This window comes from Artemia sp. Qi Xiang Cuo, chromosome 2 (assembly GCF_049724085.1).
Source record: "Artemia sp. Qi Xiang Cuo chromosome 2, ASM4972408v1, whole genome shotgun sequence".
Taxonomy (NCBI): domain Eukaryota; kingdom Metazoa; phylum Arthropoda; class Branchiopoda; order Anostraca; family Artemiidae; genus Artemia; species Artemia sp. Qi Xiang Cuo.
This window is the reverse complement of record NC_142795.1, coordinates 68,660,080-68,679,043: the sequence shown is the minus strand read 5'-3', so window position 1 is coordinate 68,679,043 and position 18,964 is coordinate 68,660,080. Positions and strand designations below refer to the sequence as shown.

Below are 18,964 nucleotides of genomic sequence, written 5' to 3'. Positions count from 1 at the left end.
GAACTTGAACTTGGTTAATGCAGATACAATAAAATAGGATGAATATATAATAGTTTAGAAACAAATTTGGTTATATATTTGCCCATTAAGGAGGTGGGGGGGGGGGCAAAGCATAGCATTTATTAAATATGTAACCTAACCTAGGTACATCCCTCCCCCTAACCCCCCCTGCCCCCCCACCCCAAAAAAAACAGTTTAAATATTGTAAACGTAATTTTAAGTCACGCTTTGCCATCCATTTATCTAGACAATAGCCATTTGTCTGGTTTCCTGTAGTAGTTCCTTGTGCAGTATATATCGGTGGGTGACATATAATGCACAAGGACCAAGAATTTTATATGGGCACCTCTTTCTGTCACCACACTTCATATAAGCACGGGCATGTACATTTTGCACCAACACCAGATAGTGCCCAGGCAGGAATTTTTCAGGGGGAGGGGCAAATTAAAACAAAACGCAAAAAAACAGAAGAGTTCATATAACAAATATGGTAAATTGAAGTAAGGCTGTACCCAGGATTTTTTTTCGGAGGGGGTTTTCCTCAAATATTTTTTTTTTCAGGGGGGTTTTACACACACAGAAAAACTCAAAACACTATACAAAATTTGTTTATATCCATATTTTGTTACGTTTTTACAAGTCAAAAAAACATTTCGGGAGGGGTTCAAACCCTACTAACCTCTCCCTCTGGATACGGCCTTGAATTGACGGATCTTTATAGTCTTATGGCTTCAATCGGACGGGACTTAAGTCAATCAAGTCAGTCAATCGGGCACGGACCCAATAGTACACGGACTCAATGGGATACGGTTTAAGAGAATTCAACCACTCTTCTTCAAAACTGGACATAGTAAGGCTAAACAACCCATCTACTATATAGAAATAGAGATATATCGATGTTGTCCAGTTTTGACGACATCCGCAGGAATTTCTCAGGGAGAGGGACAAATTAAAACGAAATTAAAAAAACAGAAGAGTTTATATAAGAAATATGGTAAATAAAGGATCTTTAGAATCTTGTGGCTTCAATCGGAAGGGACTTAAGTCAGTCAATCGGGCACCGACCCAATGGGACACGGACTCAATGGCCCCTCCCAACGCACCTGCTGCTACACAAGCAGAAGGAGGGAAAAACTCGTATTCAACGGACTACTTGGCAATTATCCTCGTCGCACTGAACAACCGATAAAAAAAGCCATTAAGATGTCGCCTATAAAAGTTTTATCAAGTACCAAAAAAAATTAAAAAAAATGTAACCCTCATAATGGTCTCCCACCTGTTTAGGGTCTTTAACTGCTGTTGGGTAATAAATCTTAAAATATAAGACGGAACAACTTCCCAGCCAGACATAAAATGCATGTTGTCTGTAATAGGCCCGAACGATGATAAAGCAAAAGCCTTTCTTGAATTAAGGGGCTTTCTGATTTTTAAAAGTATAAATACAAAAAAAAAAAAAAAAAAAAAAAAAAAAAAAAGGTGTTTTTCGAAAACTAGGGGGGCAATCAATCTCTATCTCTCAATTGTCACCGCTTTTGTCCTAAGCTCTCGCAGAAGCTAGCTTCAAATATTGAATTTTTTAAAAGTATAAATACCACAAAAATGTGTTTTTCAAAAAGTATAGGCAATTCATCTCTCAAATATCACCGCTTTTGTCCTTAGCTCTCGTAGAAGCTAGCTTCGAATATTGAACTTTTTAAAAGTATAAATACAACAAAAAAAGGTGTTTTTTTGAAAACTAGGGGGGACAATTAATCTCTATCTCTCAATTGTCATTGCTACTATCCTAAGCTTCTGCTGAAGCTGGCTTCGAATATTGAACTTAAAAGATTCATATTACCATGGTTACGAAGTGTTGATAGAATTGGTGGTCTTTAAAAAGACCGTTGGGTAGTCATGGGTGTGATGACTATTATAAAAATTCATCATTGTTTGTCATTCACTCAGTGTGATTCCAATCTATATCACGGATTTTGTTGTTCTTCTTCTTCCTAGAATATCTCACACACATATTCCGAGAAGGAATATCTATCGGTACCCATCTGCTAAAAAATTGAATCTCGTCCTCTGGGTTGCATATTCTACCCGGAAATACCTCACAATTAAAATCTTCCAAGTTGAATATTGTTATATCTGATTTGCATTTGTCGATTAAAAGTTTATCAGTGGGCACATTCCCTTTTGTGTACAGTGCTGTTACGCCAAAAAAACAGCATATCTCTCAAACTTCCTCTTGTACAAAGGATAGATCCTTCCCTATGTTTTATGATGGAGGTATCATTCTATAATATAAACCTATTTTGTTTATAACGTATAGTGTATTGCGCCACCTGTCTTCATTGTAGTCATACATATTGTAGTTAATATGCCAGTGGTAACAAGAGACTTCTCGATGATCTGTAGTCAGCAATAGAAACGCACATTCAAAAATCAACCCGCATGATGATTTCTTCAAGCCAATGTATTCGCAATCGAAAACACCATACATCCTTGAAGTTATATCGATAGAATGGATGAAGTATTCAAACTGTATAAAATTCCAATTTTAAACTCGATTTTATACTAAAGAAACTGAATATATTAACATATACCCAAGACGCCCTGGTTTATATTTAATAAACTATTATTATTATTACGGCCTCAGAATATTTATCTTTGCGAATGACAAATAACGATTTTCCTTAAATTAGAACATTAGATAGATATCACATGTAAACAAGAAACTGCCGGTGTTTTAGACGTAAATTTCTCACACCCAGAAGGGACTCGCATCTCATTACCCCAAATATACATGCTAATTCGGTTTCATCTCGTCTTATATTTTTACATGTCAATTGCAAAAGAGCTTTATTCACCTCAAACGTAGAAAGGAATCAATTTAATAAATTATTATAATATTCTCGTTTTTTTTATTGAATTTCTGGTTGTTTTTGTATTCGCACTGGAAATCCCCCCTATGTGGAAGATTTTTCCTAAAAAAAAAACTGGAAACTTTTTAGTATAACGTTAAACTGTATATTAAATTGACAACACTGCCCCAAACACCAGTTGTGTATTATACAGTACACCTCTAAGAAGTAAAGCTAGGTCAACTCATAAGACCATTTTATCATCGTTAACCGTTTCCAAAGATTGATATTGTTTCAAATTTATAGTAAATAAGGTATGAATTAACATGCTCTTCAGGGTTACCTTAACTGCTAATCACTTATCCCTTTTTTTCTCCGTCTTCAATTCGCAAATTTTATCTAGACCAAAAAAAATTTTTTGACACGGATAATGTACTTACCCTAAAAGGCATGTATGCCATATACATAATATGAAGTATAAATATGGCTTACATGACTTATGTCAGAAACTTTTCCTTCATAACATATTACGCAATCCCAAATAGCACAGGACGGACCATAGAGTAAGCAAAGTATAACTTAGCACAGGAAGGACCATAAAGGGAGCAAAGTATAACTTAGCACAGGAAGGAACATAAAGGGAGCAAAGTATAACATAGATCTCTACTACTCACGGGCAAGATCATGGGCTGCTAAAACTAAAGAATCGTTTTTCTTCTCAGCGTCAGTCAGTATAGACACCAGCGAGTAAAGGGCATGATCACATCCAAGTGATCGCTGGAACCCAAACTGGTGTGGGGGAACCGAGCACTTGCTTCTAATTTCGTCACGAATAAGGGTTTAGAGCCCTACTCATGTTAATTTATTTATTGTTTATTTATGGTTATTTATTGTAATTTCTGTTCGTTTTGGGTTTCATTTATTTATTGATGTTGATTTGTGGTAGTTTCACGCTTGGTAGATTATTTGATTTTATTTTTGCTAATTTTTGGTTTAATGGAGTTCTTTACTTTTCTTTGAAATAATTATTTTGTGGAAAAACTTTTTTCTATTAATTTCTGTTCGTTTTATATTGACATAGTCTTTTCAATGAAAAAGAAAATAATAGTCTAAATCTTTTCTTTTTTTAAGATTTTATAGTTTGGCCTGCTATTTGTATGCTTGAGAAAATTTTTCAATAATTTTTAACAACATGCACCCTTTTAAAAATCTGGACACAAATAGTAGTGTTTAATTTAGTTTTATACTTCCTCTAGTTGACCTGAAATAGTAAACTTGATACCATTGATACCTTGATGTTTTGGGGAATGATGGGCGGGGGGGGGGGTTAGTTGCCCTCCAATCACTTTCAACTATTAAAAAGAGCGCTAGTCACTCAAATTTCCAATCGAAAGAGCCCTTTTAAAAGTTTCTACGACAACTCCTTCGATACGAAGTGTCGGGGTATGGCGAAAAAAAAATAATACATTGTGCCCACATTGTTCTTTACTTATTATAAGAAGAAACCGAAGACGACGGTGACGGCAACGTTATTCTGTTCCGAAAACATAATCGCGATGAAATTTCGCCGCACTAACTCGCCGCACTTGCCAGCAAGTTATTGTCTATTCCTGCGATTATTGTGACCGCAGAAAGACTATTTTTTGTGGTAGGCCTGATAGTGACTATGATAGTGACTTAGAAGAGAAACTGCCTCAGTTCACACAGAGTGGATAAATTGATTTTCATTCACGATAACTAAAGTCACATCCCGCAGTTCTAATATACTTCTGAAGTTTGCCCGAAGGAGTTTTTTTTCGACGCATTAATATTCATAGATAAATGATGAATTTTGTGATACGGTATTCGAAGTTTTGTAAAAAAGTAATTTTCAAGGAATAAAAATAATAATAATTTTTATTATTAATTCTGTTAGAAAAACATAGAGAAAAGCTCTTAGATATTTCAACTATTCTGCAAGGATTCTGAAATGCCACGGCCATTTCGTTTTTATCAGATTTCTACTTCTCTTGATGAATAATGAAGAAGACCAGCGTTGAGCCAGCGACTCGCAAAGTTTCTACCTAATGAATAGGTAGAATATCTTGTAAATAAAAATTGGATTTGAGGAAAACTAAAATCTATTCTATAAATCCTAGGCAGCGCGATCGTGCTGCCTATGATCTATACAACAACTTTCTATATAAACCTTATATGTCCCCAGGGCATAACTTACAACCCTTGCACTGAGGGCTCTGAAGGGGTTATTATCCTAAAAAACCTAATTTCCAGAACTTTCAATTACATTGAACAAAACGAATATCTCAAAATTCTGATTGGATGTATTTGGGAAAATGATGGGCGTGAGAAAGGCGTTAGTCGCTATTCAATCGCTTTCAACTATTAAAAAAGAAACTAGCCCTTTCAATTTCCAATTGAATGAACCCTTTTGAAGTTTCTACAACAACTCTTTCAATAAAAACTTTATATTCCCCTAGGGCATAACTTACAACCCTTGTACTAAGGGCTCGGGGTTATCATCCTAAAAGACCTAAATTCCAGAAGTTTCAACTACGTTGAACAAAATGGATATCTCAAAATATTGATTGGATGTGTTTGGCAAAATAGTGGGCGTGAGAGGGGCGTTAGTCGCTGTCCCATCACTTTCAACTATTAAAAAAGGCACTAGCCCTTTCAATTTCCAATTGAATTGGCCCTTTGGAAGTTTCTACGACACCGCTTTCAATAAAAATTTTATATGCCCCCAGAGCATAACTTACCGCCCTTGCCCTTAGGGCTGTGGGGAGGGGGATGTTTGTCACTTTTAAAGTCTTAATTTAAAAACATTTAATATAGATGAACAAAATTTCTATCTAAAATTCTGAGAAATTATTTTGGGTAAAAGTTGGCTTGTTACGGAGTCTTGTTGACTTCCCATTACTTTTGACTGTTAAAAAGGGTACTAGCCCTTTGAATTTCAAATCTAATGAGCCCTTTTTCAAGTTTCTACGACAAAGATTTCATTAAAAACCTTATATGCCCCCCGGGCATAATTTATAACGCTTGCCCTGAAGACTGTGGGGGGGGGAGTGTCCTGCTCAAATGTATAATTTCCTGAACTTTGACCGTCGTGGGACAAATATGCTATCTCAAAATTTTTATTGGATGTGTTTGGGAAAATGGAGGGCGTGGAAGGGGTGTTAGTTGCCTCCCAATTACTTTCGACTATTAAAAAGGGCACTAGCCATTTCAATTTCCAATCGAATGAGCCCTTTTTGTAGTTTCTACGACAACGGGTTCTATAAAAACCTTGTATGCCCCCAGGGCATAACTTACAGCTCTTGCCCCGAGGGTTGTAGGGGAGTGTTCTCCTCAAAAACATATTTTCTATCTGGAAATCAACTACGCTGAACAAAATGGCTATCTCAAAATTTTGATTGGATGTGTTTGGGGGAATGATGGGCGAGGGGGGGCCTGTTGCCCTACAAACACTTTCAACTATTAAAAAGGGCACTAGCCCTTCGAATTCCGAGTTGAATGAGCCTGTTTTAAAGTTTCTATGACAATGCCTTCTATAAAAACCTTATATGCCCCCAGGGCATAACTTACAACCCTTGCCCTGAAGGCTGTGGGGGAATGTCCTCCTCAAAAACATATTTTCTATCTGGAAATCAATTACGCTGAACCAAATGGCTATCTCAAAATTTCAATTTGATATTTTTCGGGAAATGGCGGGCGTGGAAGAGGTGTTAGTTGCCTTCCAATCTTTTTCGACTCTTAAAAAGGGCACAAGCCACTCCAATTTCCAATTGAATGAGCCGTTTTCGAAGTTTCTACGACAACTTTTTCGATACGAAATGCCCTGCTCTAAAGGAAAAAAAAATAATAGACAGTAAATTGTGCCAACATCGTTCTTATATGCCCTCAGGGAATAACATAAAACCCTTGCCCCGAGGGTTGTGGGGGAGTGTCCTCCTCAAAAACATATTTTCTATCTCGAAAATAACTACGCTGAACAAAAGGGCTCTCTCAAAATTTCGATTGGATGTATTTGGGGAAATGATGGGCCTGGGGGGGGGGGGGGTAGTTGCCCTCCAATTACTTTAGACAATTAAAAAGGGCACTAGCCCTTTGAATTTCCAATCCAATGAGCCTTTTTCGAAGTTTTTACGACAAAGCCTTCTATAAAAACCTTATATGCCCCTTGGACATAACTTAAAACCCTTGCCCTGAGGGTTGTGGGGGAGTGTCCTCCTCAAAAACATAATTTCCATCTGGAAATCAACTACGCTGAATAAAATGGCTATCTCAAAATCTTGATTGGATGTGTTTGGGGGAATGATGCGCCTGGGAGGGGGGGCTAGTTGCCCTCTAATCACTTTCGACTATTATAAAGGGCGTTAGCCCTTTGAATTTCCAATTGAATGAGCCTTTTTGATGTTTCTACGACAATGCGCTCTATAAAAACCTTAAATACCCCCAGGGCATAACTTAAAACCCTAGCCCCGAGGGCTGTGGGGGAGTGTCCTCCTCAAAACATATTTTCTCTCTGGAAATTGACAACGCTGAACAAAATGGATATCTCAAAATTTTGATTGGATGTGTTTGGGGGAATGATGGCTATGGGGGGGGGATAGTTGCCCTCCAATCACTTTTGACTATCAAAAAGGGCACAGGCCACTCCAATTTCCAATTGAATGAGCCCATTTCGAAGTTTCTACGACAACTTCTTCGATTCGAAGTGCCCTGCTCTAAAGGAAAAAATAAATAAATAGTACATTGTGCCAACATCGTTCTTATATGCCGTCAGGGCATAATTTAAGACCGTTGCCCCGAGGGTTGTTGGGGAGTGTCCTCCTCAAAAACATATTTTCTATCTGGAAATCAATTACGCTGAACAAAATTTTGATTGGATGTGTTTGGGGGAATGATCACTTTCGACTATTAAAAAGGGCACTAGCCCCTCCAATTTCCAATTGAATGAGCCCTTTTTGAAATTTCTATGACAACTTCTTCGATATGAAGTGCCCGGGTATGGTGAAAAAAAAATAATATTGTGCCCACATCGTTCTTTACTTAGGCAGCGCTAGCGCGCTGCCTATGATGAATATCATTAAGAGCAAACTCTGAAACGGTATGCTCTCGCCCATGTTGAACTCAATACTTCTGTTCAGGCTGTGGTTGTCAGCATGTGGCTCTTGTTGCTCAACGTTTGATACTACAAAGCGTATGCTACTTTTCAATGGTGATATTTATAAGGTTTGTGAGGTCGAAATAAACTGATGAAACAGCTTATCTAGTCGATCTAGATAATATCCTAGCCTTCTTTGAGTCTTAAATCTCTTATTGCCTTATGGATCTAAGCGCCTTTCTTTTTATTTTGTTTTTTACTTGAACGATAAAAAAATGAGCTGATATGTCGTAGGTGTTATCTCGGTTAACCCTGCCCTGTCCTTCTCTTCTTTTTTTTTCTTTTTCTTAATGATTGGTTTTTAGCTGCCCGTATTATTTTATTTTGGGATTATGAAGACTTTTGTATTAAATCCTGTTATGAAATCCCGTTTCCATATGTGTAGAAATTGTCCAAACTCAGTAATCTCGTTGAAAAGGACAGGCAATGACTTTGAAGAGAGATCACTAAAAGCACTAATATGAGGAAATGGGATATCCTAAGGGCAAATGCTTGTTTCCCAATCCTTCTTTTGATCTCAGACGGAGAGATAGAGGGAGAAGAAAATGAAAAATTATCTGTTGGTAACTGATAAAATAATGATGGAAGGCTCGGAACAATGGAAGTGAGAAACCTGTTAAGATTGTTGGGGGTTCAGGTAGGTTGACGTTAAGCTGGCCATGACTCTTGCCACACAACTTCTTAACCTCAGATTAAAATTTTTGGTTTATGAGTAATCAATTCATCTACCTTATTTTTGAAATAGAATCGAGCAGATTTATGAATTTTCCTTTTAAGGGTTTTTCTTAGATTATTCGCTTCATCCAGTTCAGGTATGAAAATACAGCACTGGAAAGTAGGAACTCTTTTATCAAAATTTTGTAAATTGTATAAATTGGATCAATCTTTAGCATTCAGCCAAATACCAAAAGGAAGAAGGCCATAATTTCGAAGCAGGTGGTAAGAGCCAAAAGCTATTGAGAAAGAATGCCTAAAATTGGACGCGGGAGACAAGAGGCGGGAAAGATGATACCTCCCAACCAATGGTGGCAAAACGGCGGGGGGGGGGAGGTTGTTGTTAAGATTGTCCGTATAGTTCGAATGACATTAAGAGAGATGATTCTCTTATTTGAATTATTTGCTTTATTTTAAGAGAGGATCAAATTTAATTCATCTTGATCACTAACGAAAAAAAAGTCCAGCATTTGGATACTTTGAAACAAAAAAATCAGCACTAGTCTGAAATTGTTGAGCAAATTTACGTTTTACATCAATATTTTGGTATGGCGAGCTAGGGGACAGCTGTTCGAATAATACTAAAGGGATGGAGGAACACTTATGGTCTGATACTTAGCCCAAGGATTTCATCATACTCAGGTAAACTAAGGACTAGAATATTTTTGAGCTAAAGATTGCTTTTAGTAAAAAAGCAAGACATCACTTCCTTTTCTCTGAGTGGGGGATCTGAAGAATGGGGTTTAATAGACTCTGAACAATTTGACAGATTAATTGACCTTGGGTCTTGGGACTGTATTTCTGTAACAGCCATAACATCAATTTGGTTTAATTCTGATGGTCCCTCGAGTTTGGTACACTCATCAAAAGTGACTTAAAATTAAGGATCTGAGAAACACAACAGGCAATGGGTTCGAGTAATTCTTGGGCAGGGTTTTAATTTTGGGTTCATCATTTCCCCATTACAGGAGGTGACGTTACTTTACGTCAAAAATAATTATTAATGCATCAAACTAAGTTTAATTTGCACTAATTTTAGAAGGACGGACAAGCAGCTTTGCACATTGCAGCGTCCGGAGGTGACGAGTCCTTAGTTAGAGTTCTTCATAGCCACCATGCCAACCCAAACCTTTCAGATAAAGAAGGTAAGCCAAAACCCTATTCATGCAAAAAATCTCTTTTAGAACCTATAACTCCTTGAAGACTGAGTTTGTCAGACGTTTTAAAGAGAGTGAAAATGATGTAGTTTTCTGGTCGGGTACTATTGATACCAGATCGGACTAATTTTTACAATCTGTGCTTGTAAAATTTTGCTTTTGTAATTAAATTTTCTAAGTCAATAAGGCCATACATACAGAAGCATGAAACAGCCGTTTGCAAATAACGGGGAAAAAGTAAAAACCACCTTTTCCTGCTACCCAAAAAACTGAATTTTTTTAAGACTAAAAGCAAGGCTTAAAATTTTTCAGACTAGAAACAGCTATGACATTTGACATATTTAAAAGATATTGAAGAACCACTTTCAACGTCATACCCACTCCATGCTTTCAATTTTAGTCTTAAGATAATAAAATACACGGGTAGCAAGAAAAAAAAACTTTTTATTGCATTTGAAGATTGTCATTTTCAACATCGGCTTAGCCTCTCCTGGCTCGCAAGGAAGCTGATAACTGGAAAAAGGATATAGCAAGTTTTGAAAAAATATAAATTTCAAAATATTTTCTGAACTAAAAACGAAACCAGCTTTGATGAAACGACCGAGCAGACTCGGGGTTGAACTATACGTACATCTTTATCTTTATTTGACAAAAAGTATATCATAGCGCTTTTTGAATTACCGCAGTCGATATATTTACGGATTTTAAATATCCCTGCATTTCATTACTTTGTGTGTATATACTCACTGTTAAAAGGAAAAACGTGTTTTTGTCTATATTTTAAGTTAAAACAAAACGTTGATGACTACCTGGTCATTGGGATAAATTAAAATTGTCACCGTTATTTACTGTTGCTTAAAAATTCCTTGAGAATTTTCATTTTGTTTGCAAATAATGAATGATGCTATAACTTCCATGGCAAAAAGAATTCTATGACTTCTGGACTCTAGGCTAATGTACTTCCTGAACTCTTAAACTACACTAGATATTTGTCTTTGAACAAGTACAGTGTAAAATTCATCCTTTCTATGTTTATTCCATAGATCGGACACCACTGCATCTAGCTGCTGAAAATGGTAGAACTGCGGTTGTTGAAGTGTTAGCCGACAGATATAAGGCATCACTGCTTGAAAGAACCAAAGATGGCAGCACACTACTGCACGTGGCGTCATTGAACGGACATCCAGAGACAGCTCTTATGCTTTTGAAAAAGGGAGTTCCACTTCACATGCCAAATAAGGTTCGCAAAAATATTTCTTTTTTATATTTTTTACGGTGTCCATGTGCCTGGTGATTAACTTACAATTACTGAAAATAATGTGAAATAAGAACTAATCAAAAATTAAGAGATAATGAAAGCAAGTATAGAAAATCCTTTTCTTTTGGTGTGGCTAGAACTATTTTCACGCTTCAAAATATGTTGTTATTTAACCTTATTAACTTTGTAAGGGTTTCCATTCTCTTAGTACGGTTACGAATGGTACATTACCGTTAGTACCATTCTATTAGTACCACTACAACAAAGGTGTATATTGTGGTACCACGAAAAGTGGAATATTAGTAAGATAAATTTATTTTACGGCTGATTTGAAGTTCGTTGAATCGAATTATTTCCGGCTTAAAGAACAATGCTCCATTGATCTAAGCTTGGTTTTCTATATTCTTATCGAGAAGTACGAAATCCATGAACATAAGCTCAAAATCCTAATCTATAGGCGTATAGAAAAAGAAAGTTTACTCTTATGTACTTGTGGCACATAGGGCGTTGATGGAGGCACTCCACGTCCGAAAGCAGTGCTGCAGCAGTGATGTCTTCCCATTCAGGTACTAACAAGGTCTCAGCTGTCCTCATATCTCGGTAAAAAGTTCGCTACAGGGTGTCCTTTGGGCAATCTCGTCTTCTTCTTCGACGTGGTTTCTAATCGTAGGCTATCCAAGGAAGATGGTCTTATTTCATATGGACTACAAATCTTAAATATGTGCACCTTTTATTCCTTAGAAAAATAGTAATGACGGGCTGCATCTACTGCGGATTTCAGAGTTACTGACTCTCTATTGCCAGCTTTTATTTAGAAATTTTCTTAGATACGTATTTTCGAATGCACGAATTTTCTTTTTGAGCTGTTGGTTCATTTTTTAGCACTCACTAGCATAGATGAACATAGAGATGTTCAACCCAAGTTTTAGAATATTTGCAACTTAAATTATTAAACCAAATAACAAGGATTAATAAAGGCCAATATTCTAATGCTCCTGCATTCTTTTCTTCTCTTTCTTACAACCTTTGCAACAGGACACACCTTTTGTTTTACCTCTTTGCTGCAACCAGTTCTATTCAGCGAACCTTTCTTAACTTTATGTTGTGACCATTTCTATTGAGAACGCCTCCTTTTCAACTCTTCTTTGCGAACTGTTCCATTGAAAACAGCTTTTTTAACTCTTGTTCCGACCAGCAAGGCCGTATCCAGAGGGGAGGGGGTTAACCGGTTTGAACCCCCCCCCCTGAAATTTTTGACCGACTCGAAAATAAGTCGAAAATTAGTAAAAACTAGGTAAAAATCAGTAAAATTAGTCGAAAACTGAGTCAAAAATTAGTAACCCCCCCCCCCCCCGAAAAAAAATCATGGATCCGCTCTTACCGACCAGTTCTATTAGGCACATGTTTTCTTAACTCTTTATTGTGACTAGTTTTATTGAGCACATCTTTTTACTCTTTTTACGAGTTCTATCCCCTTTTATATGGACTTTGTCTAAAGGAGCACAGGAAAGGTAATGGGAGAACACGAAATCAAATGGGGGAAAGAAACTTTCCTGGACTTAAATTATGCCGATGATTTAAGCACCCTAGAAGAAAGTGTGAGCAAAATGAATTAACTTTTAGAGGTTTTACGACTTCAAAGTGCTAGAATAGGTGTAAAAATTAATCTTAAGAAGACTAAGTCACAAAGGGTAGGAATAAGTGAAGATGAAAAGGTTACTTTGGGTAACGAAAAGATTGATCAGGTTGATCAGAAGACAGCTTGACTTACCTTGGTAGCATTATTAGTAAAGACAGTGGGACTAAATGGGAGCAGTGAAGATGTTAAAAGTAGAATAGCCAAGGATTATGGTGTTTTTTCACAGTTGAAAAAAGTTTGGAAGCGTAGGAGGATAAGCCTTCGAACCAGCACTAGAATATTGGAAGACATAGACCTGACAATAGCCAACCGTGGTGCTGAAGTATGTGCACTCTGATAAGTGGACGAAGATTTACTAGATGTTTTCGAGAGAAATTGCCTACGGATTGTTCTGGGTACCCAGCTGACTGACCGTATTTCAAAAAGTAGACTGTACGAAAAATGTGGTTTTATCCCGCTTTCCAGGGCTATCATGAGAGAAAGTTTCAGATGGCTTGGGCATGTTCTACGGATGACAGATTGCCGAATGTTGTCCCTTTTGCCTAACCGTCAAGGGATAAACAGAAAGCAGGTCTTACGCAGTTGAGCTGGGAGGATGTCATCTAAGGAAATGGGAACTTTCTGAGAGTGTGTAAAGAGGGAAGCTTTGAATAGATTGGGATGGAGGAGGATTGAGTGTAGCTGTGTTGGCCTCAGGCGGCTTGGTGATGACTGCTCCTAATTTGTATGACACAACTTGTAAAAGTGTTTAAAGTAAGAATACGCTATGTTTATGCGTTCATAAATTATAACAGAAATTTAATTTTTGCTAAGAAAAAGAGCCACTCGATTATATTTATCAAAACCAGCCTTGCTTTTGGAATCCTGAGATGACTAGGGGGAAAATATGTTTTAAAAGTTAGGGGAGATGTCAGTTTTTTGAATTTCGTTTTCAATGAAAACGCCAGAAACATTTATTATTCAATGAAAATACCTGTTATTTTTCAAAATCCAAGGGGACAAAAAAAAAATAAGGAGTCTGCCCCCCCTTCCTTGCAGTAATCTTCAGCTATTCCATATTAAGGTGAATTTCATGCACCAAATCGCGCATTTCCTTCTACTGAGGCTGTTTCATATTACTACTAGTGGTAAATGGATAATTTTGGAGACGCTTTTTTTGTTATTTTTGTGAATTTCTATCACTGTTATCATCATCACTGTCTATTAAAAGGATTTTATTCCTATTTGAAATTTTATTTACTAGTGGGAACAAAAAGAATCAAGCAAAATCAACCAAATAGAACTAAAAAATAGCGGAAATCAGAATTTTGGGTCTACTCTAATGGGCCCTCCTTGGCAGTAGGCGAAAAGTAAAACAAAGGAGAGAATAAAAATTTCATGTCCCAACGAATCCTGTGTCTTAGAATGAAGAAGTAAATACAGATTATATTATAGTTGTTTTATTACTTTTCAATTTTTTTTAATTTGTATTCTCTTTAGCTGCCAGTTTTATATGTATTGACCAACGAGTATTGTCAACAAAACTCGCTTAATTCTCTTTTAAATTCATTATTTTTTTCCAGAAATTTTCGGACAATATTTAAGCGCCACTTGTTTGATATGAAGTAGAACAATATTGCGTGTCAGCTGTTAATTTTTCACATAAATATAGGTATTTTCTTTATGGCCACTAGAAATGAAATAGGTTCGTGCAAATGAGTAATATCGCTGCATGCGATTTGGTAGTTTAGATTGAGGGAGTTAAGCATTGAGCCGACACAATACTTGTCATGTTTAAAATTTGTCGGTGGTTTTCCTTATTAACATTTTATATACTCTCGGCCTATGCCATTATAAGCTCGTTTTCTTACAGTATCACCTTAAGATCAGTAAGATTCTAAACAACCTTTTTGTAAGTTAAAAGTTACTGATAAAGGTACTAAACAAAGTACCCAAAAAGTTTGTTTTGACTCGGGTAATCAAGCACACTTCTCTTATTAATTATAACTATTGAGCATTACAAATGAAAGTCATCCTGTAATCTTGAACCCAAAATTCTAAAACAGCCACAGTTCAACAAAACATAGCCATTAAAAGTATATTATTTGCTTTCGAAAAGAAAAGTGTAAAAAATGCAGGTAATTTTTTTGTCAGAAAATTGTGGAGATCGGTGATTGAATCATTTTGAAGGACAAAGAAGTAATTTCAACCGACATTAACATAGTATTTTGTAGAGTGGAGCTCGGAGTATTCACACAGCTGCGAAGCTTGGTCATGTGGCTGTGGTTCAAACTTTGATACAGAGGGGAGAACAAGTGGACACAACCACCAATGTAAGTTTTTCTTTTTTTTGAAACTAGATTATACTGACCAAGGTTACTATTCTAAGAACAAACGAAAAATAAAGAAAATGTTAAGGCTAGGTTGGCCCTTTTCTTTTTATTAATTAAAAAAAAAACTTTCCGAAAAATAAGTTTTTCAAAGAAAAGTAAAGGCCATTTTAAACTTAAGCTCAGCAGATACAAATAATCATACCAAAGCCTACAACAAGTAATAATATAAATGAATAAACAGATCTTAAAGCGAGTAATTCTTAGATTGAATATGAATATCAAGCTTAAAACAAAAAATAAAAATTTTCTTATTGAAGTATAAATGAAACTAAAAACGAACAGAAATTAAATAAACAATCAATACAAACAAACATACAATAGATATTAATGTAAATTAACAAATAAATCTTAAAACGAGTGAAGCTTAAATTAAATATGTAAATCAATCTTGAAACGAACAAAAATTACTTAAAACAAGAGTTTGGGTGTGACCTCCATTTCTCATTGTAAATGTTTAAAACCTATTGCGTCACTGACGCTTTACTGAAAACCAATTTTGTGACAAATATTTTCTTTTGTACTTAATATTGAAAATAAACATTAAAAGTATAGTAACATTTTGAAGTGATGAACTTTCAGCAATTAATATCATTATACATCAAATATTCAGTTTAATTTATTAGCTCTTTTTAAAGTTGTTAAAGACGAATATAGTTTCTCTACAAACAAGTGTTTGGATACTGCCTCCTTTCCTAACTGTGAATAAAAGCCAAAAGCCTTCTGCGTCATTGGCGCTTAACTGAAAACAGATAATATAACAAATATATTTTATCACTGTTTTTATAGCACTGAAAACGAAAATAAAATTATCGTTGAGTTAAGTATTAAACTGACAGATCGTTCAACACCTGATGCCATTATAAGTCAGATATTCAGTGCGTTATCTCTTTTACAATCAAAGCCTAATCGGGGTGAACACTTTTTTACGTAAAGCGACAATGATGCAGTAGGTCTTAGACTTATACAGTGAGAGAAAGAGGTCATACCCAAACTCATGTTTGTGGTGATTTTCGTTCGTTTCCAGCTTGATTTGTATATCCAATTTAAGGTTCACTCGTTTTAAGATTTATTTATTAATTTACATTAATATCTATCGTATGTTTGTTTGCATTGATTTTTTATTTATTTTCTGTTCGTTTTTAGTTTCATTTATACTTCAATAGGAAAATATTTTTTTTTTGTTTTAAGCTTGATATTCATACTCAATCTAAGCATTACTTGCTTTAAGATCTATTTATTCATTTATATTATTACATGTTGTATATTTTTGCTATGATTGTTTATTTAATTTCTGTTCGTTTTGGGTTTCATTTATTCTTTAATAGTAATTTCTGGTCGTTCTGAGTTTTAATTTTAAAAGGTATTTGTATCTGCTGAGCTTAAGTTTAAAATGGCCTTTACTTTTCTTTGAAAAACTTATTTTTAGGAAAATTTTTCTTTTAATTAATTTTTGTTCATTTTTGATTGCAAAAAATTTCAAGTTTTTAAAAATTCCTGATTTCAAAATCAAACTTAAAAAAAATAAATCAAATATTCATCAAAGTAACAAAACTGATACCAAAGTAACAATATCAAGGTGAAAAAATGGGTTTGTGTCAACCTCGGAGTTTTTATTATCTGATGTTTGAACTATTTTTAACAAAATTGCTATCTCAAAATTTTTATCGGATGGGTTTGGGGAAAAAGGGCGTGGGAGGACTAGATTTAATCTTCGGTCTCTTTTGACTCTTTAAAAGTGAACTAGAACTTTCTATTTTCAATCAAATGAGCCCTCTCTGAAGTTTCTACGAGTGTCACTTCTATAAGAACCCTATATATCCCCAGATTATAACTTACAACAACTATCCCTGGGCCCTGGGGGGTTGTGTTGACCCTGGAGTTTTAATACCTGATGGTTGAACTATTTTAAACAAAATGGTCACCTGAAATTTTAATCGGATGGGTTTATCCATTCGATACACCCATAAACGTGGAGGGCGGGAGGGGCTAGTTGCCCTTTGACCTTTTTTCACTCAGAGAAAATGAACTAAAACTTTTAATTTCCATTCAAATGAACCCTCTCTGAAGTTTATACGACCATACCTTCCATAAGATCCAGAGCCCCCAGATCAATACTTACAACGCCTGCCCCGGCCCTGAGGGGGCGGGGGTGTCGACACAGGAGTTTTTCTTATCTGACCTTTGAACTATTTTTAACAAAATGGCTACCTCATTTTTTTATCAGATGTATTTGAGGAAAAAGGGCTTGGGTGGCAGGGGGGGCAGTTGCCCTCTGATCACTATTGACTCTTAAAAAAGGCACTATAACTCTCGATTTCCAATTGAATGACTCTCCTTTGAAGTTTATATGACAATCCCTTCTATATGAAGTGCCTCTGGGAAAAAAAAATAAATGGAGTGCAGGGGGAGGCTAGCTGCCCTCCAATCACTTTTGACTCTTAAAAAAGGAAATACAACTATCAATTTCCAATCAAATGAGCCCTCTAGGAATTTTATACGAGCATCCTTTCCATAACAACCATATATGTCCCCAGGGCATAACTTAAACCGCCTGCCCCCTGGCCCTGGGGGGCTGTGTCGACACCGGAGTTTTTTGTTTGTCAGAACTTTGAACTATTTTTAACAAAATGTATATCTCAAAATTTTTATTTGATGAATTTAGGGCGTGGAAGAGGGGGGGGGAGCTAGTTGCCCTCCGATCTCTTTTGACTGTCAAAAAGTGAACAAGAACTTTCAATTTCAAATCAAATGAGCCCTCTCTGAAGTTTATACGAGCATCCCTTCCATAAAACTATATATGCCCCTGGAGCATTACTCATAACGCCTGTCTCCGGGCCCTGCGGGTTCCGTCGACACAGGAATTTTTCTTATCTGACCTTTGAACTATTTTTAATGAAATGGCTATTATAAAAATTTTATCGGATGGGCTTTGGGGAAAAGGGTGTGTGTTTGGGGGGGGCTAGTTGCCCTCGGATGTCTTTTGACTCTTGGAAATTAAACTAGAACTTTCAATTTCTAATCAAATGAGCCCCTTCTGAAGTTTATACGAGCATCCATTCCATAAGAACCATATACGCCCCCGGGACAACACTTACAACGCCCATCCTAAGGGCTCTGGGGTGCGTTTTTATTATCTAATTTTTGAAGAATTTCAAGAACACTGGCCATCTCAAAATTTGTAGTGGATGGGTTTGGGGAAAAAAGAGCATGGGGGGCTAGTTTAACTCTCTTGACTTTTAAAAAGTGAAGTAGAACTTTCAATTTCCAATCAAATAAGCACTTTATGAAGTTTATACGAATATCCCTTTCATAAGGACCATACATGCCCTCAGGGCATAACTTAGAACGCCTTCCCCTGGGCCCTGGAGGGGGGGTTGTATTGACACCAGATTTTTTCTTATCTGACCTTTGAACTATTTTTTTAACAAGATGTCTATCTCAAAATTTTCATCAGATGGGTTTTGAAAAAGAAGACGTGAGGGGGGGATATCTTCCCTCTTTTGACTATTAAAAAGTGAGCTCGAACTGTCAATATCCAATCAAATGAGCCCTCTCTGAATTTTATACGAGCATCCCGTCCATAAGACCCATATATGCCCCCAGGGCATAACTTACAACGCCTGCACCCGGACCCTGGTGGGTTGTGTCAACACCAGAATTTTTGTTACATGAACTATTTTTAATAAAACAGCTATCTTAAAATTTTTATTGGATGCATTTGGGAAAATAGGGTTTCGGGGGGGGGGAGCTGGTCACCCTCCAGTATCTTTTGCCACTTAAGAAATGAACTAGAACTATCAATTTCCTA

The 18,964-nt window shown here is 36.3% G+C and overlaps 1 protein-coding gene across 2 annotated transcripts in view; it reads left to right on the top strand.

Moving 5' to 3' along the window:
* The window catches only part of nompC (no mechanoreceptor potential C), a 502,015-nt gene that overhangs the window by 155,891 nt on the left and 327,160 nt on the right, over positions 1-18,964 (top strand). For both annotated transcript variants that reach the window (XM_089102713.1, XM_089102710.1), the window contains exons 7-9: positions 9,770-9,875; positions 10,931-11,127; positions 14,998-15,096. In XM_089102713.1, coding sequence (XP_088958839.1) covers positions 9,770-9,875; positions 10,931-11,127; positions 14,998-15,096 — 402 coding nt within the window. The remainder of the gene's footprint in view (positions 1-9,769; positions 9,876-10,930; positions 11,128-14,997; positions 15,097-18,964) is intronic.